The sequence below is a fragment of the Thunnus albacares genome, chromosome 20 (assembly GCF_914725855.1).
Source record: "Thunnus albacares chromosome 20, fThuAlb1.1, whole genome shotgun sequence".
In the NCBI taxonomy this organism is placed as follows: Eukaryota; Metazoa; Chordata; class Actinopteri; order Scombriformes; family Scombridae; genus Thunnus; species Thunnus albacares.
In genome coordinates this window covers 10,000,380-10,026,112 of record NC_058125.1, presented here as the reverse complement: position 1 = coordinate 10,026,112, position 25,733 = coordinate 10,000,380, and the positions used below count along the sequence as shown (strand labels likewise).

Here is a 25,733-nt window from a genome sequence, read left to right as displayed (position 1 = left end):
ACGTCTTTTATCCAATGAAATCATCAAAACAATTCCTCGTGACAAGACTGAAAGTATAACTGGCCAATCAACAGTTTTTCCTTTAAATAGGCGGCTCTTATATGATTGACAGCTCTCTTGTCGAATCAAAGAGAGCCTTTAAACAGTTCGTCCAATAGAAATTCCGGAAAGGAGGGCATGACATGTTACCGCCAGCCAATCGTGGGGCACCTCAGAGTGACGCATCCACCCATCAGCTGTTTTTGTTTTGCTGTGTGAATTATTGGAAGTTAATAACATAATAATAACAACAGTGTCGACCGACTAAAGTGAAACAGCTCACTACGCAGCTGTTTTCGTTTATCTCGTGTCCAGTTCAGATTTGAGATCATTCACTCGGTGCCGCATGTGTGCCGTCTGATCCAACCAGCCCGGACATTCCTCTCCCTGAAGACTGTGAGCGTGGCGCTTGGAGTCGGGGAGCAGAGGAGGGGAAGCGGGTTCCGGCGGGGATCGACCCGAGCCCAAGGCCTCCGACCTCGGTCAGCGAGAGGAGTGGGAAATTGGCGGCTCCGATGGAGTCCCAGGACGCGCCGGACGGCCCCGAAGTGCACCGAGGCTTCATCTGTGCCTCGTTTAACCAGGACACCACGTAAGCGACCTGCGGGCTGGGCCCAGCATGAACTCAATCTCCTTGATGCACCTGACTGTTGCATAATTATTTTCAGTCGCATTTACATACACTGGTTTATTTTCTGGTGCTTCCTAACAGCGCAGGCAGTTGTATGTTTGAGCCCAAAACGAAACCACACTACTCTGTATGCCTTACTAAAACTTCTAGATATGTCCCTCCCTGCCAGCTGAAAGTGAAGTAGGCCACTGTGTTAATCTTCAAGGCCTGTTGCACATTAAACTAGACATTTGGTCACCAAAGTTCTGGCTGCTGTGTAATGAGACACAGCTTGATAAAACGTTTTGAAAACAGGCCTATTCTAGTGTCTCATGTAAGTCTCCTGCCTACCTCATGACTCATGATTGACATACACTGTTTATTACATGATAATTATTAGCATATTAACAGCAATATTACTTTAAAGAACAAACAGATGTTTCTGTGTCCTTTTTTGGCTCTTCAATTATTTTGAGGACTCACATCTGTGCTGCAAGTGTCCATTTTTTTTCCATGTTTAAGGATTATTAAAAGGGTAAAATCCAGCAGAACTCACTGACTTTTTCAGTTACAGGTGTTCCTACTTACATTAACATCTCCCCTGGCACTGATTGTAAAACTAAGCAGGTGGCCAAACAGTAAACCCGGCTTTGTTATCGCTTATCTTCAGCCATGATAAAATAAAGCAATCTTCTCCTGGGGGCAATTAACATATTTTAATGGAAACTGTGTTATGGCGATGTTATCTAAACAAGATAAGATAAGACAGACAGACAGAAATCATGTCATACATGGCTACGAAGATGAAGTAAAGCCTGGATATGACCTGTTTACTGCCTCATGCTCCTTACTGTCAGTTATGGCCATACGTTGGCCTCATGCTATTATTACAGCATGACCAATGATGGTTCAGTTATCAGCAGTGCTTTAAAGAGGTCCCTTCAGCTCATGCCTTATTGAGCAGATCATACATACACATTACTGAAAGTACCATATCTATAATATTTCCCTTGATGTCTATTAATAATTGTATGGTCAGTGGCATACAGCATCCTTTCCTTATATTTCACCTCCTGGTGTGTGGAGCATTATACAGATTGAGGGTTAGGGTAAGGGTTAACCCTTAACCCTAATGCTTTGAGAATGGTAAAGTATAATCCTATGATTTTTAATAGCATCCATTCACTAATCTGTTCTGGTAATAAACAAACAAAATAAGTATTTTTGGGATTATCTTATTGGGACAAGGATATACTTTATGTGCATTGTGCATCCCAACAAACAAATTATAATCACCGTGTTATTATGGTAGTTTTCACTTTGCCAATGGTGGATGTGTAATCTTGTTCATGTGTGTGCATGTGTTGCAGTTCTCTGTCGGTGGGCACCAAGACTGGCTACCAACTCTTCTCAGTCACTGCTGCGGACAAGCTGGACTGCATTCATGAGGGAGGTAAGAGTTTTCAAATGAGCCATACATGCATATGTATGTGATGTCTCAGGACAGCTCACCCCAAGGATGCATGTCTGTGCACTTATTTGTAAAAACTCAACCATGCATAAACTAAGTACACTGTGACACAGCAGCATCCCCACCCTAAGCTGACATATAAGTCTACACTGTATTATCTGAGCTGTGGTCAGGTTCACCTTGGTCATACAACAGCTCAGACAGGTCGCTGCATGTTTGCTCTGCTGCGTGTGGAGGGTAAACACAGAAGAACGTTCAATTTTCTCATCCTCATTAGCAGCAACGAAAGAGATACTTTAGAGTCAGTTTGAGGAAGTTTTGTGGTCACAAAATGTTCTCTTTTTCTGGCAACTAACAGTTTCCCTTTATGTGTAATTAATGTGGGTTTGTAGTTGAGTGTAATAGCAGTCAAGCCATTGTCCCTTGTTATCAAAGTGCAAGAAAATGTATAGGAATGTGATAACAGCTCTCTTGTCCCTCTCTCAGTGGAGTGTCCGGACGTGTATATAGTGGAGCGGCTGTTCTCCAGCAGTCTGGTGGTGGTGGTCAGTCTGTCCATGCCACGGCGAATGAACGTCTATCACTTTAAGAAGGGCACAGAGATTTGTAACTACAGCTACTCCAACAACATCCTCTCCGTCAGGCTCAACAGGCAGGTAAGAACAAGGAACAGATCTCTCCTTACCTGCAAGCCTCAAAAGTCGTTGCTTCTGGTTTGTGTTGCCAAATATATTTTGTTACATTTAATTATTTCTCCATCTGTCACTGTCACCTCAGCGACTGGTGGTGTGCCTGGAGGAGTCAATTTACATCCACAATATCAAAGACATGAAACTACTCAAGACCCTGCTCAACACACCCACCAACCCCTCAGGTACACTCAAAGCATCGAAACCATAGATTTAGCAATATAATGATGCACATGCGCGATTTTGGTAAGGTTTATTGGCGTGACATAAAAAAGGCAGGAAACTAGAGTCCAGGAGAGGTTGAACATGAGAAGGGACAATCTTAAATTATCCTCTGTTCTGCCTCGTAGGTCTCTGCGCCCTCTCTGTTAACCACAGTAACTCCTACCTGGCGTACCCCGGCAGCGCCACCATCGGAGAGATCACTGTCTACGATGCCAACAGCCTGGTGAGGCCTCAGTCAACTCTTAACATAGCAACAAAGGCAAAAATTGCAGTCTCTTGAAAAACCCACAAGGGGAAGCACCAGTGTCTGTGCTGATGTCATTAGAAAGCGCTTGTTTGCCCCTTTAGAGCACCGTGACCCTGATCCAAGCCCATGACAGTCCCCTGGCAGCCCTCACCTTCAATGCCTCAGGCACCAAACTGGCCAGCGCTTCAGAGAAAGTGAGGACTTGATTCCTTCTTATCCCTCCTTTTTTTTCATTATCCACTAGCCTCTGTCTGACCACTTTCTCCTCTACAGGGTACCGTTATCAGAGTCTTCAGCATTCCCGAAGGGCAGAGGCTGTTTGAATTCCGCCGAGGGATGAAGAGGTTAGTGCTCCTATTCATATTATTTTGGAAAAGAATAGATAGCCTGCCATGCAGATCGAGCAGCTGTATATTGAGATTATTCATGGTAGTGGTATGACAGAGGTTAAAAGAGGGACAGTGACAGTAAGGTTAGTAGCACCATCTTATTCTTCAACACTTAACGTTCAGGTGAGTAAGTCATTTGACTCCTGCTGCTCAGTAGTCAACGGTAGACGGCTGTGGATGCACTGTGTAGCGTCCAGTGTCAATGACCAATGACAATGACATATCAGTGATTAAAGCAGCAATGTGAGAAGTGGAATAGTGGAAATGTTAGACTCAGACACACTAGGGAGGTTGTTTTTCACACACAGTCACTCACACACTCTAAAAACATGGACTAAAGTTTACATTTATTGTAAGAGCTTAATATGTCTAAAACAATCATGTGTATATGTTCGGTTTTCAATACAATATTTACATTTAATCTCAACTGTTTTGTCCTTTTCTTGCTTTGTTTGTGTGTGTGTGTGTGTGTGTGTGTGTGTGTGTGTGTGTGTGTGTGTGTGTGCGCTAGATATGTTAGCATCAGTTCATTGTCCTTCAGTGCGGATGCCCAGTTCCTGTGTGCCTCCAGCAACACTGAGACAGTCCATATCTTTAAACTGGAGCAGCACAGCCCCAGGTAAACATACACACACACACACACACACACACACACACACACACACACACACACACACACACACATACATTTCTATTGTTAAACCAATCCATAGATAAACCAACTTAAATTCAATGTCCTCATGATACTGATGTAGGCATATAATACAGTAATACATATCTAGTATAATAACATAATAGCAGTAACCGTGGTTGTGATGAGTTGTAGTCTGTATGCCTCAGCAGTAGTATTGCTGGTTCTTTCATCCAGATCAAAATAAACCCTTGTATTTTCTGGGGACATTTCCCTTCTGAGGATTAACATTACAGCTTTTGTAAATGCTTTTGTCCAAAGCGACTTACAATAAGAAGTGATTTCTCTGTATTAATAGTGATTTCCCCCATTATCCTTTCCTGAACCTGAGTGCTGTTTGTATAGAATGACTGGCATCCAAAATTCAATTTTAAAGAAAAAAATCAGAATGTCTCCAGTAATGATTTCTATGATTTTTAATGCAACATTTTTGCATCTTTAACCATGACTCCTGTTGTTATCTTCTAGTCAAGAGGAGCAGTCTCCTACATGGTCAGCGTATGTGGGCAAAATGTTCACAGCAGCCAGTACCTACTTGCCCACCCAGGTGTCTGACATGATGCATCAGGACAGAGCCTTCGCCACTGTTCGACTCAACATGTTTGGCTTAAAGAACATCTGTGCCCTGGCAACGTAAGGCAGAGCGAGAGAGAAGACAAGGATGTTTTTAAAGTCTGTATATGTGTGGGCTCACTCCTATCTTGTGTGTTTTGTTTTTCAGCATTCAGAAGCTCCCTCGCCTGCTGGTGGCATCCTCAGATGGGTATCTTTACATTTATAATGTGGACCCACAGGATGGAGGCGAGTGTGTCCTGGTCCAGAAACACAGGTATGTTTGAATTTAAAAACATGTAGAGTGAGATGGGAGGATTTTTTGAGATTTGGAGGCAATATTGGCACTATAACAAAATCACTGGGCTGCACCTTTAAGCTGACCCAAATGAAAATGAAAGGAATCTGAAGTATTGGACTTTAATTTCCAGAAATAGTTTAACATGTTAAGTAAGTAGCACTTTTTATGTTTACCTTGCTGGCAAAATTTTAGAAACGTAAAATAAGAACAAAAGTATTTCAAAAAGTATTTTATTGGAAATACATGGCTTCACTGAGGGTTCAGTTGACTATTATTTTGACAATACACAATACAAGAATTAAATGTGGACAAACAAGGTGCATCTATTGAGCTTCTGGTGGCGCGGCATTGCTGTGATCTGGGCTCCTGTCCTGCGTTGAAAGTCTCTGCTCTAGACCTCAACAACGGATCTATTTTTTACGTAGACTTAGGGTCTATGGAGTTGAGCATGTTTCTATTTTACCATGCAGTTATTAGAGAGTATTATAAGATATGGTATTACAGCCTGGTATGGTACCTTGACTTGTGTATATGCAAACTGTGTATGTGCAGGGAAACCGTGTGCTGTTCAGATGTTGACATTTTTTCTTTTACTATGCAGTATGTATGATTTTATCTTCTGTGTAACTGCAAGATGGAGTCTACAAATTTCCCTGCGGGGGCATAAAAGTATAGCTTGTCTATCTTATTATCATCTATCTAGTGATGATGGGACTCTTTTCGCAATAATAGTCCATTTTGTCAGTGGAAACAAGTTTGTGACTTAAGCAGCTGTATTTTTACATCAAAAACTCACATTCAGTGTTGTGCAGCTTTAAAATGTAGCCTTGCTAGCTTATGTTTTCACAGCAAGTTAAACTACAGTGTTATTGCTGCGGTTACTCTCTGTCTGAGTCTCTGTCTGCTCTCCTCCTGCAGGCTGTTTGACACCAGCGAGGAGCAGGTGGAACAGAAGGAAGAGGAGAAACCAGAGGATGACTTGTCCCAACCAGCCAGCCAATCATATGCTGCCACTGTGGCTCTCCCTTCAACCCCGCCCTCCTCCACCACTCTCATGGGTAAGTTTTATACCTGAGGATAAAATGATAAAAAAAAAAAAACCTTGCCAAATTGGATGATAATAATAAGTAATAGTTACTCCTTAAACCTTTGTCTACTGTGCACTACATATTTTAGCTGTTAGCGTTAGCTATAACATCCATTGTGGTTATGCAACTTTTGCTTAAAGCTAAACATTAAACACTTCATATCCAACAGAATATCACACATACTTCAAATCAAAATCCTAAAATAACAAATTGTTCCTAAATCACATTTTACAAAGTTATACAAAAATATTTCTTGAAATTACTTAAATCTCACAGAAATGTCTCTTGGCTTAATTTAAAACTTTTCAAATGGCTCATATATATAGCAGATGTGATGCATAAATGCAGAAAAAAATGTACTTATAGTTGTTTTTTTTAAATTATGTTTTACAATTCTAATTGTGAAAGCAACAGCACTAACCATTGTTAGTAAAGACTGGTAGTAAACTTTCAGAAAATCCAATAGTAGTATAAATGATATCTACAGTATAAAGGGTATCAACTAATGAAAGTTAACATTAGTTCACCAGCATTTTCAATAATATATTAAACAAATGGTATGAGTAGATCTAATTGTCCTCTGAATGATGAATTTAGGGGTTGGAAGTATAAGCCAGTGTGTACAGATTTCTTCTTTCCAGGCAAACAAAGAGTTACACAAATTAAAAGATGATTATTAACTCTTGTAAGCACCTTATTATTATTATTATAAAAAAAGCAGCTAGCACTAGAAAGAGTTCCCAATGGAAACAGATTAGGATGCTGTCAGTAATGAGTGGCTACAAAATCTTCTCCTTCCCTCTATTCCCAGGATACTCTGAGGACGGAGGAGCCCAGAAGGGTGAGGTCATCCCAGAGCACGAATTCGCTGAGGGCCCCGTCTGTCTGGATGATGAAAATGAGTTTCCTCCAGTCAGCCACCAGAGTAACTGAACAACCCCCCCCCCCACCCCCCACTCCCCCTGTCCCCATGAAACGTCCCATCCCTGCATACAAATCAGACTCACTTGTTTCAAGCAGGGAGGATGGACAAAAATATTCCAAATATTGTTGAGACATTGTGCCCCCCCCCACCCCCCCATACCCCCCGCCCTCCCACATGTACCCCTGCTGGCCTAGGGTCAAATCTTGCCAGAATGTTACATCCTGGTGTTTCTGTATTATGCGTCCCTCTCACTTTTTGTAAGAAATAAAGAAAAAAAAAACACTAAACAGAGTGGAAGGTCCACTCTTCATTAAAAAGAAATACATTCAGAACATCTCTTTGCTTAGACAGATTAAAATGCTGTCTGACGAATCCCACGGATAACTCCCATATTACACCATAAATGATAGTGTTACATTTTTCTAAATAATGACTGCACAGCAAGAACCATTGACAACACAGTGACATAACTGTTGCATAATATTATCATGGTAGCAGCCCTGAAGAAATAAGTCTAATCTCTGAAGAAGACATCTTGTTTTCTTTCACTTACATGTCTTAGGAATTAGCATCTGAAGATCTGTCATATTTCAATAAATGGGCATTAAATGTCACACCTCAAGAGAGAGAGGCACAAGTTCAGGTGAAGGAAGATACTTTACAAGTGTGATAACACTATTTAAATCATAATACATGCAGTAAGTATTACATGACTTGAAGATGCAGCTGTGATACTAATTATGGTAGCAGTAGATGAGACTAAAAACCTGCGGAGTCACAAATGTAACCTGATAATATATCTGGCAGAGTTGGCTCTGTGGGAGGAGCGGTCAACAGCTAAATGTGAATTGCTCGATGGTGACAAAGTTACAGGTCCTTGACTTTCAGTGATATCCTAAAGACCTTTTTATTTGCTACATGATGCTGAATATGTTAACATGTAAGTCATGGTTATTTTTACTTTGCTGTATTCTTTTTGAAAATGTTTTAAGTATTACACATCAACGCATAGACTTACCGTGCGTAACTATATATTGAGGATTTTTACTGTGTGTATAATGTATATATAACATTTATATATATTACTGTTGTAATAAGTAACATGGTACAGTAATACCATTGAGTTGCCAAAAGGTGGCGCTTTTAGGACACCCTCACACTGCATTGAGCTGTTCAATACTGGACATCAGAGACTCATTAAAGCTGAGAAGTAATTCAACCTCTGCTGTGTGTAGTTTTGGTGGAAAAATAATTCACGTTTAAATCCTATGTCATCACACATCTAACAACTAATAACAAGGCTTTTGGACATTTAAGTGGTTTAAGTATGTTCAACAAACATGTTTTTATATTGAATTACACTGCAACAAACTGGTCCATAAATTGTAGCTTTTCTTTACTGTCTCATGGTTTGATATATCTTATTTTTCCCAAGTTATTGACCTCACTCTGACCTTCTACTATCTGTCCAAAGTTTATGCTTGTTTGCACATCTTCTGCAGCATCTGGACATTGAACCTCCCAAACAACACATTCTACAAACAAACAGCCGAGCACGTCCAAAGGAGATATTTGTCTCTACATCTGTTTGCTTACATCTGCGTGCTTCTCTTTCGGCCTTTTGTGTGAGTGTTCATGCGTGTGTGTCCTCCCACCCTCAGCCCAGCGTGCGGCAGCGGCAAACAGCTTGTGTCGGGTCACAGCAGGGCGCTGCTGACTCGTCGGTGGTGTAGTCTGCTGCGGACACAGACTTGTCAGTGGCAATGTCCCATAATAGCTCCTCCCTCCTGCGGGTGATCCTCTCTGCAGCCGCCTGGTATTCAGGTGTCCCGACATCCAGGGGTGTTTCCTCGGCCTTGTCATGTTCCAGATCAAATATCAACGGCGGGTCATGGAGCTGCTGAGTTCCTGTTGCACCACCACATGCTTCAGCTGCACCTGCAAGGGACAGGGATGTGTGTGTGCGTGTGTGTGCATTACTAAATACATAAAATACATAAAATATGGTTAAAGCAGGGGAAAATGCTTTTAAGTTTGTGCGTAAAAGTCTTTCTTTGGTTACTAATATTAAGGTTTGAGATGTTTTGTGTTATTGTGATTAACTTTAGTATGAATCTTAAAGCACTAAAGAATTATTGTACTCTCCCTCAATACTTGGATGCTTCACAATAAGAATGAAGCTGCTCTAATGTAGCCTTTCGAGTTATGCCCAGAAACTAATTTTGCAGACAGACAAACAGAAAGGCCACCATTTGGGTTCTGTCATGTTGACATCATGTCCTGCATAATAACTCTGATAATGTCCTGCATCCAGAGAAGTCATATTGCTGTAATTACTGTAATAACATTACATACAAGTCAGTGTCACTGTAATGTGATTGTTTTAGCTCTGTGGACCCATTTTGAAACCTACCTGTGATGTAGAACGCTTTGTATTTCCCTGTTCGGACTGCCTGCAGATCACCAAACTTCCCTGCAGCACCACTGTTAGGGTGGAAGAGAAACTACAAGAGAAAAGAACTTAAGTCTGCAACAAGACCTTAACTCAACTGGATAATCCCCACTGAAAAGACTAGGAAAATTAAAAAGCTGTATCTACAACTAGGATTTGTTTGTACCTCGTGACCAGTCTGTTCACCACGCAGGAGGATATTTGTGGCATCAATGCCATCGTAACCTCTGTCTGAGGGCGGTGTTACCCCTGCCAGGGACAGAAGGGTTGGGAAAATGTCCATACCACTGTCAGAGGATTAAAAAAAAAGAAGAACAGAAAAACTTTTTTCTCTTGACAACTAGAAGGGAAAAAGAGGAAAATCAAATACATTTGGTCAAGAAATAAATGTCTCCAACTGCATCTTCCAGCCTAAAGAACAAGTAGTGTGCCTCAGTAAACAGGGGTGGAGTCCTTTTGTACATATAGGATCTACAATGTAAACGTGGGATTTACCTAAGTATTGAAGGGATTTAAAGTAGTCTCTGGGTACTTAGAAAATCGAATACCTGAGCAGGGCAGCGCTGGTGGTGTTTGCAAGGATTACACCAGGCCAATAGGCCACCGTTGGCACCCTGTGACCTCCTTCCCAAGTGGTACGCTTAGCTGAACCCCCACCTCACATACACAGGCAAAAGATTAATTAAGGAATACAGGATTCACAGCAATATGATGGACAGTAGGTATAACCACATCAATTGTTCTCATAAAAGCATGCATAAAAAGCTGGTTTTGAATCAGGATTAGTTTTTTTATACCTCTGCTGCTCTGCCACTTTCCTTCGAAAGGTCCTACACTTCCTGCATATTGACACTTCTGTTCCCAAGGACCGTTGTCACCTACATGTAAAGCACACATACTGTATAAGACTGTGTATACGGCCTTTGTAGGATAATAGTGACACTGGTGGTGTGTAAGAACAGACATAGACAGACAACAGTTGACTAACCGGTGAACCAGATGAGAGTATTGTCTTTGTCCGTGTCATCAGAAACGCTCTTTACCGCCCCCACCAGGCTGTCCATCTCTCGCAGGCTGGCAGTGTACACTCTGCTGTCATGTGGGTTATGGGCAATGGAGGGGGTGTCTGGAGGGAGTGGAGGGGCCAAGGGAACGTGCATGTGAGCCAACGCTATGTAGAGAAGGTAGGGCTGCTCTCGCTCCCTGCAGAGACAAGTATGACAGACAAGTTTCCTGTGAATTTGTATTAGCACACAAGCAGATTTATCCAACCATACGATATCATGAGATGTTTACCACATCTAAACTCTACATCAGCAAATTTCTCTAATTAGCCCTTCCTCTATGGTTTCTAAGGGGCCTTTTTCACGACAAACATTTTGACTTTTTATTGTAGGAAAAGCACGGGTGTAATTAATAACGTGTCCCATGTCAGTGAGCCAACATGTGTAACACCAGAGTCCTGGAGATAATATGTGTGAATGGAATGCATTATCAACCTGTACCTCTTCTGTTATGATGTCCAAATGTCTGCCATGACAACTATTCTGCTGCAATTCACCCAAAGCTGGAAATATAAATACCCAGCTCCTATGTCAGAGAAACCACCACCATCTGTACATGTGTGGTCCAAATACTGTATGTAAAGATATATATACAGACTGTGGGTCCAACTCAGAAAAACTAAGTGGGAATCAGTTATAAACTGCTGAAAACTGAACTGCTGTGTAGCATTCATAGTGTATGACTACTTGAGGAGATTTTTTCCTTGCTGCTGTTGCCAAGTGCTTGCTCATGGGGTAATGTTGGGTCTCTGTAAATTAAAGAGTACGCTTTTGACCTGCTCTATGTGAAAAGTGCCCTGAGATAACTTCTGTTGTGATTTGGTTCTATAGAGATAAAACTGACTTGACTTGACTTGACTTTAAAGTCCATATTGCAGAACAATTTCATCCAATTTTCCTTGTGGGAATGTGGACTTTCTGACATGTCTGGAACACAACATTAGTCACTTAAATGACCTCCGTCAATGAATGAATACTGTTTGGTTTTAACAGTGCATGACTCATAACCGCTGCACTCATTCACATGACCCCGTACAATAGCATGAAGGCATGTTGCTTTTCACAGACAGCTGCAAAAAGCAGGGCTCACCGCCCTTCCAATATATACACACACACACACACACACACACACACACAGACAGACACACACACACACACACACTTTCCGTATTATACTACTACCAGCATTCTCAACTCCATCTAGGCAAGTTGAAAAAGCTTGTCTGTCTAAAATATCTACAGACAGTTACAGTCAATATGCTCGTTTGTATCTGAATGATGTGTATTTTCTTTTCAAATTAGTTTAAGACCACAAAATATAGCATAATTAACACTTCCTCGACACACTCAACAAAAAATAATCATTGTAAGCTTCACAAAGGCAGTACTTGATGTAGGGCTATTGTATTTTATTGCATTACACTGTATTGGCAGGTCTTCTTGTTATTAATACACCATCAGGAAATAGGATCCAGATAAGCTGATCTGGGCTTAGGTTAGGCTCTATGCTTTACAGGATTCGACTGGTGTTGCTTTATCTTTTTGTATCAACAAATCCTATAAAAAAGACCAAAACCAACTTGTGTAGCCAAAGCCTGATTTACAATAGCTAATGTGTCTGTGCTACAGAACTCCAGTGTTATCCAAAAAAACACTAAAAACACATGAAATTACCATACCATTGCACTTGGGTGACATGCATGACCCCAACCTTATCAATTAAGCGAGTAGCCAAGCAGGTTAGATTTATCAAAAACCTCTTGAACCCAGAGCTTCTGGATCCACACTTTTTGGCGGAAATGACGAAGGGGGTAATACATCCCATAGACCTTGTAGATGTACTGTACAAAGTTGTTTAAAGACGCCGCTCAGTGGGATGATGCTTGTTTGCCGACATACCAGTGGGACAGTGTGTCACATCTGGCTGATGGGAATCACTGTGATGCTGCTGTGAGACAAGAGTTCTGTGTTTTCTAGACATACTTCAGAGGCCTCATCTCAAAGCCCCATTGAAGCAAGATGAAGGCAAAGCTTGTATGTCAATCAGATTTCTGGCAGACACACAGACTGATGTCCTACTTTGTGGCCTGCAGCACTTTCTCTCCTCTCAGTACGTGGTCATGTGCATGTCATAGAAAGGTCATGAACTACAGGTGGTTACAAATATTAGCATCTGCCACAGATTTATCTTATCTTCCCTCCTCATGTTCCACCAACTGAACTAAAGTACAGAGATATCCTCGGGTAATAGTCACACCTAATGAAACATTGTTCAGATCTCTCTACTGATAACAGCTGCACATTGCCAAAAAAAAGCAGAACTCCAAGCAACAATAAACTGAGGAGCTCCTGATTGAGAGACCTTAATGTGACAGACCAAACTGTCTTTTGGTCTGTTTGTCTGTTGTGGTGGACAAGGTTATGCGGTACGAACCATGACTCCATAGCACAAGGGAGTTATTTGTTACATAGTGACCTTGAGCCTCCAAAATAAACACATTTTTTGGGTTCTTGCCATGATCAGGTGATATTTCTCAAGGTGACATGGAAGAAATCATTGCAGTGAACTTCTTGAAAATTTCACCACAGTGTGTTTGTGTGGGTGTCTTATTCCCCTATTGACAAACACATGGCAGCGATCTCTTCAGGATCTTATTACATTTGAATTCTTAAGCCCCCCCCCAGACATACACACACGTGCACAGACTAGGTTTCAAAGACTGCTGAGCCAGAGGACAACATACTGACACCAAGAGAAGCTTGTTGTTTCAATCTTCAGGGCTGGTTTGGCACAAACACACAGGTTGCCCAATTAGGTTCAGCAATAACAGTGTTACAACCTCGAGGACATATTCATTCACAGTGTATTTGCACTGCAGCAGCCTGTCACCATCTAATACAGGGAACTCAAACAGAAACATCCAGGTTTTTACAATATCAATACAGGGTTTGTCCCATGTAACACAGCTCAAGAGCCAAATATATACTCTTATCATATATTGTGTGTCTTTGCAGCTGTACTGTACCTCGCGTTGTGTATGATTCTGAGTGCAGCAGATTTGTACTGTTCTGTTAGAGTCCACAGGTCAAGAGGCTGCTCCACAATACTGATGTTTTCAATCAGAGGAAGGCCCACTTTGGAATAACAGCCTCCAGGTACATGTCTCTTCAATCTACAATATAGCATAATAACAGCATAAATGGTTAGAGTGAGTGTGTGAGTGTGTGTGTTTAACAAGGTTTGGAATTAGTTGAAGAGGTATTGAGAGGCAGGGTGTAGTCTGATCAGAAAGGAAGCCGTTGATAGATACTACTTACCTTGCATACATCATTAGCTCTTGCTAATTTGAGTAACAGGGTTTGTTGGTGTTTGGTAAATCATGAGCTGGTTGTGTTAAAATACTGCACATGCATTCATCCCTCTCAATTCTAGGTTTTCAACACTCACTTGGGGCTCACGTTTTTCAGTTTTCCAATTACTTTCCGATGTCAATACCAGGATGGAGGGGGGTACATAGACTGAGGTAGACTAGTGAATTTGAGTGTCAAATTCTAGTATGTTTCAAGAACTTTCAAGGACAATTTATTTTCCACCCTTATATGTTATAGTTCTATCAAATGCACAAACTTTCAAAGGTTTTCAAAGGTCCTCTGGGAACACTAGAGGTCCAATGTTGTACATGTACTTTCAAATATGCATAAACAGCCCATTGGTCAGGATAACAATTTTCATACTGGCCTGAGAGTGTCATATTTGTTTAAGTAGGAGCACAGAGCCACACCTGATCACTTGAGGTCCAGATGAGTCACAGGGGAAGCACTGTGGTAGATTATATCCAGGTATGTCAGTACAGCCCATGTCATTACTGTAAGGAATACCGAAGTAGTAGTCAAACCCTGTCCAGGAGACAAGAAACATGGTAACACATATGTATATCTTGGCCAACAAAACGGTTAAAAGATGCTGATATGTGGATCACCTGTTAGTATCTTGTTCCACAATAACAAATATAATGTGATGTACAGGCTGAGGGCAGATGAGGTGAGGTGGAGGTGATTGACTACTGCCCTAGAAATGAATGAGAAGGTGGGGGAGGGGGTGGTGGCTGATGGGATAAGAGCTGGTGGGTGGTGGTTGTTGAGTCAGCTGTAGGCGAAGAGTCAGGAGCAAGTCTGTCATCTCACAAAACACAGCTGCGGGGAGTTCGTTATTAGTGATCCTGTTCAGTGTGTTCCCTGCAGCTAGGCTGGTGGACTCACTCCCACACTTAATGTGGCTGGAAAAGCCAAGAAAGACCGACAGACGCCATAACCCTGAACTGGAAGAATGTTGTGCAATAGATTGGTGCTCACATCTCATTGTTTTATGTTGCACATACGCTTTTTAAAATAATGTGAAATCCTTCCACTGTTAAAAGCTTCTATGTTAAACTGTATTTGCATCTCAGCAATTCTTCTGTTGCTGATAGTACAGCGGCCATTTTGCAGACTGTTAACACTGGACCCTAACCTGTTTTATTTCTACTGTATGTGTAAATTTTCTATTTATCAGTAGTTTATCTATGTATCTATGTATCTATGTATCTATACATATATATATATATATATATATATATATATATATATATATATATATATATACACACACACACACACACACAATCAATGTACCCTCTGTTTCTATTTTCCTATTTGCATCTCACTCTTCTATTTCTTCTTTTCTTGTTACAGCTTGTGGCTGGGACATGCCAGTTTCCTAAGGGCTTACTGTGGTTTCAGATAACTTTATTTCATTTCACCTGTATGTTTACAAAAGGCTGTTTGTTTCATACCCAAAGCCAATCTCTATATGGTCTCAATTTAGGCGATGTGGGGTGTGTTTTGTGATCCCACTTTGTGCTTTAAAATATATAGAAACCAAATTCACACACCTCTTTGTGAAATTCCAGTCTGATCCCCTGTTGCATTCAGTTGCATCTTCAGAGATTTGTGGTATAAATGTCAAAGTTCCACTTACCTCTTTTAGTAGGACTATATGGTCCATTATGGCCAAGATGCCATTTCCCGATCATGGCGGTGTAATATCCTGCCTTCTGTAGTAGCTGGGGCAAGGTAACTTCAGACAGAGGCAAACCGGCCACAGAGTGCACAGCAAAGTTATGAGTCACCCCGTTCCTTAAGCCATAGCGTCCGGTCAGGATGGCAGCACGGGATGGAGAGCAGGTTGAGGCTGGAGAGTGGAAGTCTGTCAATCTGGAATAAATATTTTTTATTTTGTTGACAATCAGAAGTGAATGTCACATATCCTGCCATTCATACTCAGGCTTAAACGATATGTAACCTTTGCCATGCAGTCTCACTCTACCATTTTGAAATATCATTACACACATGAACACCATTCCAATAATAGGATTTATATGACATGGAATTTAGCTCTACATAACAGATCAGCTATAAAATAAATGAATAAATTCTCTACCTTAGTCCTTGCTGGGCCATCACGTTGAGGTAAGGTGTATTGTTTGCCTTCTCTTCAGGCTGGTTAGCATCCAGGTCACCCCAGCCTATATCATCGGCCAGTATGATGATGAAATTGGGCTTCTTGCTGGGCTTATCAACTCCATGCTGGGACACCATGTGCAGAAGCAGGCCACATAGCAGCATCCCAGACAGCAGCAGAGTGAAACCCTCCGCCATTTTGGCTCAAAGTCTGCAAAAGGTTGCATGTTTTATTTAAAGCTTAAGCAGGCACACAATCTTTAAACCATGAGCAGCACAGCCACACACTGTGAACACAATGATATTCAGTACATACAAGACATAATGCAAAGTCTGCAAAAACAAATGTAGGTATGAAAGTGAGTGAGAGAAACTCCAGACAGACATTATAAAAAGACACTTGATATGCAAACATTTGTCAAATTGGCAATTTGACTTTTCAGCTAACTAACACAAAAGCATAAAAAGTACATTCAAATAACTAAAAGAAGGTATCCGTTTTTAGAGGGTAAAGGGTGTTTGTAACTGTAACAAACTTAGTTCACTTCACTTCGCTCTCTCTAAAAGTTCTGCCTTCACTGTACACATAAGGAAAATGATGAGGTAAATATCATATTTTCGGACCAGCAGTGCAATCGTCTCCCTACAAAACACATTTCTGTGGAATTTAAGTACATACTCTATTTTTCTTATGCCATGAAAACACAACTCTGTTAACTTAAGACTTATGTTTAACTCTGTTAAACACAACTTTGCTTGCCAGAGATGAGACTGTATATTTAATTTAAATTCAGTGGAGTTTTATGTATGATGGGGGTTTGAGTGTGTATGTGTGAGAGAACTGTAAAATATCCCTGTATGAGATGAAGCTGTAATCATTTATATCTGATCGTGTTTGTCATGGTGGGTGGCTCATGTTGACTGAGCGATATAAGGTTGCTCTCCCACTGAGATCTTGAGCTGAACAGCTTTGCACTGCAGCAATTTTATAATACACTGAGTTATCTATCAGCCAGCAAGCCAGCCAGCTGTTCATCTCTATAGACATAGCATATGTTATTTAGATTACATACAGTGAGGTCCGACATACTCAGCCCAATAACAAGATCTGGCTGTTTCCATCATTTCTGAAAAACTAAAACACCTTTTTTAAATGTATTAAATGTATTAAAAATAAATTATTTAGTGCAGATACAAATAAATTGTCCCTAAATTGTTAGATTAACACTCTGGAAAGTGTGAAATGTTTTAGTATTTTGACAAATATTGCTGGATACTGACAAAATGAACATGGTAGTAATCAATACAATTGACGTAAACTTAAAAAGGATTCTGTTGGTAATGTTGTGGAAAGAGTTAGTCAGTTTGAGGTCATATTGACATTCTCAGTGCTAAATTATCCCAATGCCAGACATGTAATGATATACAGTATATACAGTACCAGTCAAACGCTCTGACACGCCTTCCCTTTCACTTGAATGATAAAGTGTGTCCAAAGTCATATATAATGGTCCTTTAAATACTGTATATATTTATTTTATGAAAGGAAGAAAAGGAAGGTCCAACAGAATGCACAATTAACTGCTTAATCACTCTAAGAAGATGTCATGTAAACTGGAAACCTGGTTTCTGTAATCAGGGATTAAGAGAAATACAGCTAGTTTTCCTGCCTTAACCCAGTGTCTCACAATAACCTGGTTTCTTGTTGGCATGTAAACACAGTGACAGTGATAAAATCAGTGGAAGGTATGCGTCTCTGAGTGTGACTCAAACAGGTCTAAAGTTATTTGCATTGACCAAATATGCCTTTCTTCTTCCTCACACCAGTAAATCAAGTTAAACTTGAATATCAGCGTCTCATTACACAACAGATCAAAATCTAGGTCCAAGACGCAAAGCTAATTGACAGTGAATTTCCTTCGCCAATGTGTACAGCCGAAGTGCAGGTAAGACAAACAAAAACACATTTCCATTTAAAGGACAGGGTCACCATGTTTCAAGTCTGTCTTAAAACAATAGTCAGGTGTCCATATGAACACTGAAAGAGTTTTTGCTCATTGTAATAGTTCCTCCTGTTCACACTGGCTATTAAAAGATCCTCTTCAAATGCGCTTTCAATGTGTCATTTTGTGCAAAAACATATTTAACAGTTGATCTGAAGCTTATATGAGGCTTCAGCAGTCTGAGTTAGTCATATCAAGTAGATATCTGCCACATTTACAGTGTTTTTAGTATAAAATTCCTTGTTGTGTTTCCTCAGACAGTGTTTCCCTGTTGAGCTGCGGTGGAAGTATAGTAACAAAAAGAGGGACTTGGGGGCTAAAAAGACTAATGTTGAAATATATCTACTTGATTGGACTAATTAGGATGGCTGAAGCTTCATATTAGTTTCAGATAAACTTTTAAATACATTTTTGCATTTTTAAATACATTTAGGACTGTGGATTTTGGTCTCCATCGCTTACATTGGAAGTGCATTATGAAGGGATCTTCTAATAGCCGGTATGAACAGGAGGAGTGATTACAGCAAGAAAAACCTATTTCAATGTTCATTTGGGCACACTGTTATTGTCTGCTATTAATATCAGTAAATCTACCATAGAGGATGAAACAAAAGCTGTGTCCAAGGACAAAGTTTATATTTTACAGGTGCAATGAGAGAATCTATACAAGGAGATGTTCACATGTTTCACAATGTTTTATTACATTAGTGAAAAAATAAGTGTATAATTATCAAAGCTTGAGCAACACTGACATTTATGCACAATAACAATCACACACACATACACACATACACACACACACACACACCACACTAGCGATGAACTCAGACTTGTCCTAAACAACTCTGCACCCCACAGCTGAAGGGGCTTATGGGGAGGGAACTGGTTGGAACCAGCCTCTTAACCTCCCCCCCTTTCTTCGGGGAGGGGGCTTGTTCATGAATGCGGGCTTATATCAGACAGAGCATGTCTGTACGTGTGTGTGTATCTGCATGTGTATCTCTGTGAATGGGCATGTGCACGTGAGAGTATGTGTACGTAAAGTTTACAGCTGCAACGGTCGCGCGAGGGAAGGATTACCGTGTGAAACTATAGCTACACACAGGTGAGACGGACAACTTGAATATAAGCTATAGTATTACAGACGAGTATGTTTTTTACTTAAACTATTGTTTATGGCATAGTATATTCAGCACGCCTTCAATTAAGTATATACAGAGTCAAAGAGGCGATATAGAAGTACTTACAAAGTGTGTGTGAGTAGTAATTAATGTCGCTCTGCTCAGAGACCACGTGAGCCGCCGCTGGACAGACAGCGTTGCGTCAGCCGCAAGAGGACGGAACATATGGCTCCTATTACAAGTCAATACTATCACCCCTCCTCCTCATCCTAAATTAAAATACACTAATAAACTCTCCTGTTTAAAACCAATTAATGGTTGATCCTTTGCGAATTGCGGTAAAGTAGAACTATGAATCAAATGACGTGTCTCGTGCGCCTATGTGTCCAGTAATAAATCATTAAATAATGATAACGTAGGGCGTTGGATCCTGTTACAGTTATTCTTTCAACAGTAGCTGGCCATGTTACAAAGCCGGCGGCGTTTGTGATGTTTTTTCTTCCATTTAGCCAAAGAAAATGAATATGATTTAAATAGTCTGACAATAATTGATCTTTTTTAGAGGATACTCTAAAGTATTTTGTCGTTGGATTCCCAGAGGCAAAACTAGAGGCGCCTCAAGGAAAAGCAATCCAAACCATGTACATTTAGCTAATTCACATTTTTGGTCCACGCGTTATAGGTTTTAGTATTTCAGCCCTAATGTCCATCATATCCTTGTTGCCTGTGACCGGAGTTCCTCCTTGTTGATACCAGGGCTGCAACTAACGATTATTTTAATTATCGATTAATCTGTTGATTATTTTCAAAGTTAATGGATTAGTTGTTTGGTTTATAGAATGTCAGAAAATGGTGATGACGTCCTTAAATGTCTTGTTTTGTCCCATCCAAGACTCAAAAACCCAAAGATAGCTTATCTAGTTTAGTTTCATAGATGACTTAAGAAAACAGAAAATATTCGCATTTTAGAAGCTGGAATTAGAGAAACTTGACTTTTTTTTCTTTTTAAAAATGCCTCAAAATGATAAATCAATTATCAATATAGTTGGAGATTAATTTAATAGTTGGCAACTAATTATTAGGTCCTGGAGGAAGATTAACTAGTTATTAAACATAAATGTTTTCTAAAACCAGATATGTTTGTTGAATATTCTGTCAAAATATTATGTCTACATTTTAATCATGAAGGTTCATTCCTGACTTTGGAAATGGTAACTTGACATACAGATATTAACACAAGGACTTCTTACTATCTTTTTCTGTAACTTTCAACTGTCAACTCCTCAGTAACAGTGACAGGTATTGTGCATAATGTAGGTACTGGGACTGGTACAGGCACTGGTGCTGCAGTATTATATCTATGACAGGTATATAGAACAGTATAAGAACACAGCATGTGTTTTTCAGCTTACCGCACAGTGATGTTTGAAGTCAGTGGGTGAAAAAAATAGATTCACACTATGCTTAGTAACATACCAGTGCAGCTTATCAAAGCCATGTCCTGTTGTGAAATTTGTCTAAAACTGGGGGAAAAGTTACACAACATGGTTCTAACTCTGGAGAATGCTGGGGTCAGACAAAATGCCCAGTAGATAATGAAACCAAACATAGGTAGGTTGAGCCAACCAGTGTTCCAAGGAAACGTAAAATAGATGAGGATTTATTCTTTCAAATCTGTAAAACATTAAAAGTCATAACCTAAGCATACATATACAGTATGATGTTGACTTGCTGTGTATAGTATATTTTGCCAAAACAGACAGATTTGTCTACAGCTCAGACACATTAAGTGTTGTCGTTTTGACAGCTGTGCTTTGCCAAGTTGTGTATCATTCTTTCATTCATTGTTTTTTAACTCTGAGGCAAAATTACGTTTACAGACATACTGTAAATAAAATTGTGTGACATTGTACTCCCATGCAGGGCTCAACAAATACCATTTGAATGCTCAGTTTAGCCAGAATCAGGGCCAAAATGTAATTTTAATGTTCTTTTTTTACATTAATAGCTAACAATGCTACTGATGTAAAAATAAATAAATGCCAGAAACATGTAATTTTACCCAATGCCTCCCCCTTGTCCTACCACCTGTGCTTTTCCATCTTTGGTTACAGCATTGACAGTGTTTGTACATTAAACAGTAGCCTGTAAGGATGCACCTATGCACTTTATTCAAAGGCAAGAGTATACAGAAAAAGGAATATAACTAAGAGGGGAAGTCATTGATCATATCTACATCATATCTACTACCCTACTCATCAGCCAGTAGCTATCAAGTCAGCTTACTACCTCTAAATTAACCGTTCTCTAATGAAAAGAGGAACAGCAGCTAGCAAAACTTTATGCTGACTTCTGTGCGACAGGTTACATAAGACAGGGGCGCACACATTTTTCTTGCAAATATGTCTGTTTCTGATTCTATGAGCGAAACAGAAATATTGTAATATTTGCAGCTAACTTACTCACTATGTCCCAGTGTTAAGAGGCAGCCAGGCTTAAATGATGCTAATCCTCATGTTCATGCCTTATTAAGCACCTGTACAATAATAAGCACACTACATTAACCTACTCAAGATTCACATTTACTTGGCATTTTGCGACCATATTTTACAAATGTTTTTCTTCAAGTCAGTCAACCTGTCGAAGTATAGACATTTGAATTATTTTTTTTAATTAATTTTTAAAAATTGTGCTCCACGACGCCATTCACTTAAACTGTCATTTCTCTTTACAAGACATGGCACTGTGTAGACTCAAGGGACCACGTTTCTTGGGGCCCAATGTGTACCCAGAGGCCCCTGATGGAGGCTGGGGATGGGTGGTGGCCATAGCCTTTTTCTTGGTGGAGGTTTTCACCTATGGCACCATCAAGAGCTTCGGCATCTTCCTCCAGGACCTGATGGGGGAGTTTGGGGAGACCAACAGTCGAGTCTCCTGGATTGTTTCCATCTGTGTGTTTGTGATGACCTTCAATGGTGAGTAGATGGTGAGATGAAGTGGGTGCCAAGCCTGCAAAACAAAGAAACAAGCTATTCAACACAGACTGTCTGATTGAACACTGAAATGACGATAATGTTATAAGAATTACAGTACCTTCTATGCTGTGAATGCAAAGTGTTCACCTAACAATAATTTGTTAATGTTGGGTCCTCAGGTCCTCTCTCTTCTGTGATGACCAACCGCTTTGGTTTCCAGCTTGTTGTAATGCTTGGAGGATTACTTATTTCCTCTGGTACCATTGCCACAAGCTTTACCACCTCCATCAATCAAATGTACATCACCTATGGGTTAGTTGCAGGTATTGAATGTCTTTCTTCCTCCTTTGTCTCCCTTTTTGAACTTCACATAATACTATTATTTGTTGAATTTGTTCTTTAGCAATGTCTTGAGCTGAATTACAGTTTTAAATATGTGTGCCTCTTTTCCACTTTGCAGGTATGGGCTACTGTCTGACCTTCCTGCCCACTGTGACGATCCTGTCCCAGTATTTTAACCGTCGACGATCTCTGGTCACGGCCATGGCTTCAACTGGAGAGTCCTTGTCCATGTTTGCTCTGGCACCATGTGAGTGCAAGGATCACTGTAACATATACTAATGAGAATTTGCAGCTCTTTAGGCAAGGTTGCTTGCATGACTTATTCTGTGGCAGGAAAAGTCTTACTCAATAAAATGTCTAAGGAAAACATTTATTCAAAGGTTCATAGGCAATTTTAATGAAGCTGTAGCTAAGAAGCACAGTTGTAATTACCACTGAGGGCACCAAAGTCATGTCTTCTGTGATCTTATGTCTGTTCCATAGCAGCCTATATACGAAGAACACCTCATACTTAATATCATGTATGTAATTTTACTGCCTAACACTCACTCAATATCTCCTCTTGCCCCGTAAGCCTTTTCTGCACTGAGGGACCATATTGGCTGGCGGCATACCATGGCAGTGATAGGAGCCTTGCAAGCCACCATCATCATCTGTGGTGCTCTGCTTCGGCCAATCATTATCAAACCCAGAGCAACCCACGAGACAGAGACTGACAGATCATCCCCAAAGGAACTGGAAGCCCTTACTACGCAGGAAAATGTAGAAAGCGCAAACCCAGAAGACTCTATGACAAACAAGACCTCATTTGAACCAAATACCTCCTACAGTCTGGACAAGGAGTTAACCAGAGACTCTATGAGCACTGGAGACTCTGGTGTCCAGTCTCTAAAGGACACAGACAACAGCAGCCCAGAGGAGAAAACTTTACTGCAGAAGGAAGCAAGGTTAGAGAAGGAACAGAAATCTGCGGAAAATGGTATAGCAGACATTAGGGAATCAGAGACTGAGGACATGAAAAGGCACCAAGATTCAGAGAAACAAGTGAGGAAAGATGAGGAAAAGGAATCGGGAGATGAAAAGTTATCTGCAAAGAACTCTAAACTTCTAGATTTCTCCATCCTCAGAGAGTGCAGCTTCATCTGCTACTCTCTCTTCGGACTTTTTGCCACACTTGGCTTCTTCGCCCCTCAACTCTACATCATCGAGCTGAGCGTGAGTCGAGGTGTTGAGCGGGATCGCGCCACCTACATGCTCTCTACCATGGCTGTAGCTGAAATCTTAGGCCGTTTCTCAATTGGATGGATCCTAAGCCAGAAGCGGTTCAGGAAAAAGAAGCTTCTTGTTCTTTTGGCATGTGTAATTACAATGACTGCGGATCTAGTGGGATTTACTTTGGTCACAGAGTTCTATGGCCTGGCTGTGTGCTCTGCTTTGTATGGGTTTTTTATGGGGACCTTAGCATGTACCCACATCCCTTTGCTGGCTGAGGATGATGTGGTGGGCATAGAGAGGATGTCTTCAGCTGCTGGTGTCTATGTGTTCATACAAAGCTTTGCTGGGCTGGCTGGACCCCCACTTGGAGGTAAGTTTACTAAAAATATTGGCTATGGTTCCACTTGCAGACTTTAATCACAGCCACAGCCAGGAAATGCATAATGCTATAGATATGTATGGATATAGATCAAATATATTTTATATATCTGATATATTATTCATATAATATAAAATCTAATATACAGAATAGCATTTCATAGCATTTATTAGAATTTCTAACAGAATACCTGTTGTTTGCTTAAAAGGGGTATTCCAGTGATTTAATATTGCACTTTTGGTGCACTTGCACCAATTGAAGGGACTTGTGAGAGATAAAGAATGGTCAAAATCAGTGCAGCAGAGAATAAGATATCCTGACTTTTAGTAATTACTATGTGTAAAGCTCCAGAAATACAGGATCCTACATTTCCTATAATGCAACACATAAAATCCTTCCCTGCCTAGTAAAGACCAATGTCTTGCATACTCCACAGCTTGAGTTTGTAACGTAGGCTTTACTTGAAGAATTTCTCTATGCCCAAGCCAGGATAACCCTGGTGACATCATCAGGGTTATTTTCTCAGACTTTAGAAAGCTCCCTTCAGAACCATAGAGGACATAATACAACTGTTTTCACAGGTTAGTTAGCTAGGGTGCCCTTTTAAGTGCATAAAGTTTTCTCTGAATTCTTTTCTACCTGTAGGTGTGCTGGTAGATGTGACTCACAACTACGGATCAGCCTTCTACTCCTGTGCCATTGGCATGGCACTGAGTGCTGTGTTCCTGGGTTTAGTAAAACCTGCTAAGAAAGGATTACTCTGTAGGAAGAGGAACTCAAAATGCAACGAAGACAGACTTGAAGTAAAAGGGGACTCAGAAGAAAAGAGTGGAGGGGATAAACTGAACAATAGAACTGACAGTCCGGAGGATTGCTCAGGAGATGACAACTTGGACCACAACCAGTCGGGGGCCACGAGAGATGTCGAGGAAGTTATACGTTTTGCATGAACTGATAACACAGGATAAAGGTAATAAAATGGCAAAGCAATGTGAGAGTAAAAGACTATCTAAAGACTACTGCTGGCAGAGCGATGAGGATGGAAAGAAAGACCAATATTGAGATGCTGCTGAAGATCTGGTTTCTGCAAGCAATCTTGAGAACTTTTAGATCAAAACATGTATGTAGCAGTTGTGCCTTACATACCTGATGTACCAAACAGTGTTTTTTATAGTGTCAATTCTGTTAGAATTAAAAAGAGTAAACTATACAGTTAGCTTCTTGCTTTAACAGACAGTGGTGTGAGTGATGTGTGGAAGGTATACATCAGTTCAAAATGGACCATGTGTGATTGAGTATTAAAGGTGCTATAGTGTCAGATGTTCCAGACAGAAGAACACTAAACTTAACTGTAACACTTAAACTTGATAAACTAAACCTGCTGGTGATCGATACCATAATGATAGCCAGAAAAATACTGTGAAGCAAATGTAGCCGCGAAAACAATTAATTGCAC

General features: G+C 40.5%; 3 protein-coding genes across 4 annotated transcripts; 2 read left to right on the top strand and 1 right to left on the bottom strand.

Moving 5' to 3' along the window:
• The first annotated feature begins 201 nt into the window (after positions 1 to 201).
• LOC122970801 (WD repeat domain phosphoinositide-interacting protein 1-like) lies at positions 202 to 8,446 on the top strand. Its single transcript, XM_044337065.1, has 12 exons — positions 202 to 631; positions 2,020 to 2,102; positions 2,607 to 2,776; positions 2,898 to 2,994; positions 3,160 to 3,257; positions 3,383 to 3,475; positions 3,555 to 3,625; positions 4,182 to 4,289; positions 4,830 to 4,994; positions 5,083 to 5,190; positions 6,133 to 6,272; positions 7,114 to 8,446. The coding sequence occupies exons 1-12, from the start codon at positions 555 to 557 to the stop codon at positions 7,233 to 7,235; spliced, it is 1,332 nt and encodes a 443-aa protein (XP_044193000.1). The 5' UTR covers positions 202 to 554; the 3' UTR covers positions 7,236 to 8,446.
• On the bottom strand, positions 8,196 to 20,164 carry arsg (arylsulfatase G). Its single transcript, XM_044337064.1, has 11 exons — positions 19,493 to 20,164; positions 16,223 to 16,453; positions 15,761 to 15,996; positions 14,526 to 14,640; positions 13,770 to 13,916; positions 10,668 to 10,882; positions 10,477 to 10,557; positions 10,228 to 10,336; positions 9,846 to 9,966; positions 9,641 to 9,731; positions 8,196 to 9,165 (listed from the first exon to the last, which is right to left on the bottom strand). The coding sequence occupies exons 2-11, from the start codon at positions 16,438 to 16,440 to the stop codon at positions 8,885 to 8,887; spliced, it is 1,614 nt and encodes a 537-aa protein (XP_044192999.1). The 5' UTR covers positions 16,441 to 16,453; positions 19,493 to 20,164; the 3' UTR covers positions 8,196 to 8,884.
• LOC122970799 (monocarboxylate transporter 7-like) lies at positions 19,072 to 25,487 on the top strand. 2 transcript variants are annotated; one of them, XM_044337063.1, is made up of 7 exons: positions 19,072 to 19,350; positions 21,290 to 21,342; positions 22,102 to 22,341; positions 22,521 to 22,664; positions 22,802 to 22,930; positions 23,258 to 24,268; positions 24,923 to 25,487. In XM_044337063.1, the coding sequence occupies exons 3-7, from the start codon at positions 22,104 to 22,106 to the stop codon at positions 25,225 to 25,227; spliced, it is 1,827 nt and encodes a 608-aa protein (XP_044192998.1). In that variant the 5' UTR covers positions 19,072 to 19,350; positions 21,290 to 21,342; positions 22,102 to 22,103; the 3' UTR covers positions 25,228 to 25,487. The 2 variants fall into 2 exon arrangements, with proteins under 2 accessions (XP_044192998.1, XP_044192997.1); XM_044337062.1 differs by lacking the exon at positions 21,290 to 21,342.
• The last annotated feature ends 246 nt before the right edge of the window (positions 25,488 to 25,733 follow it).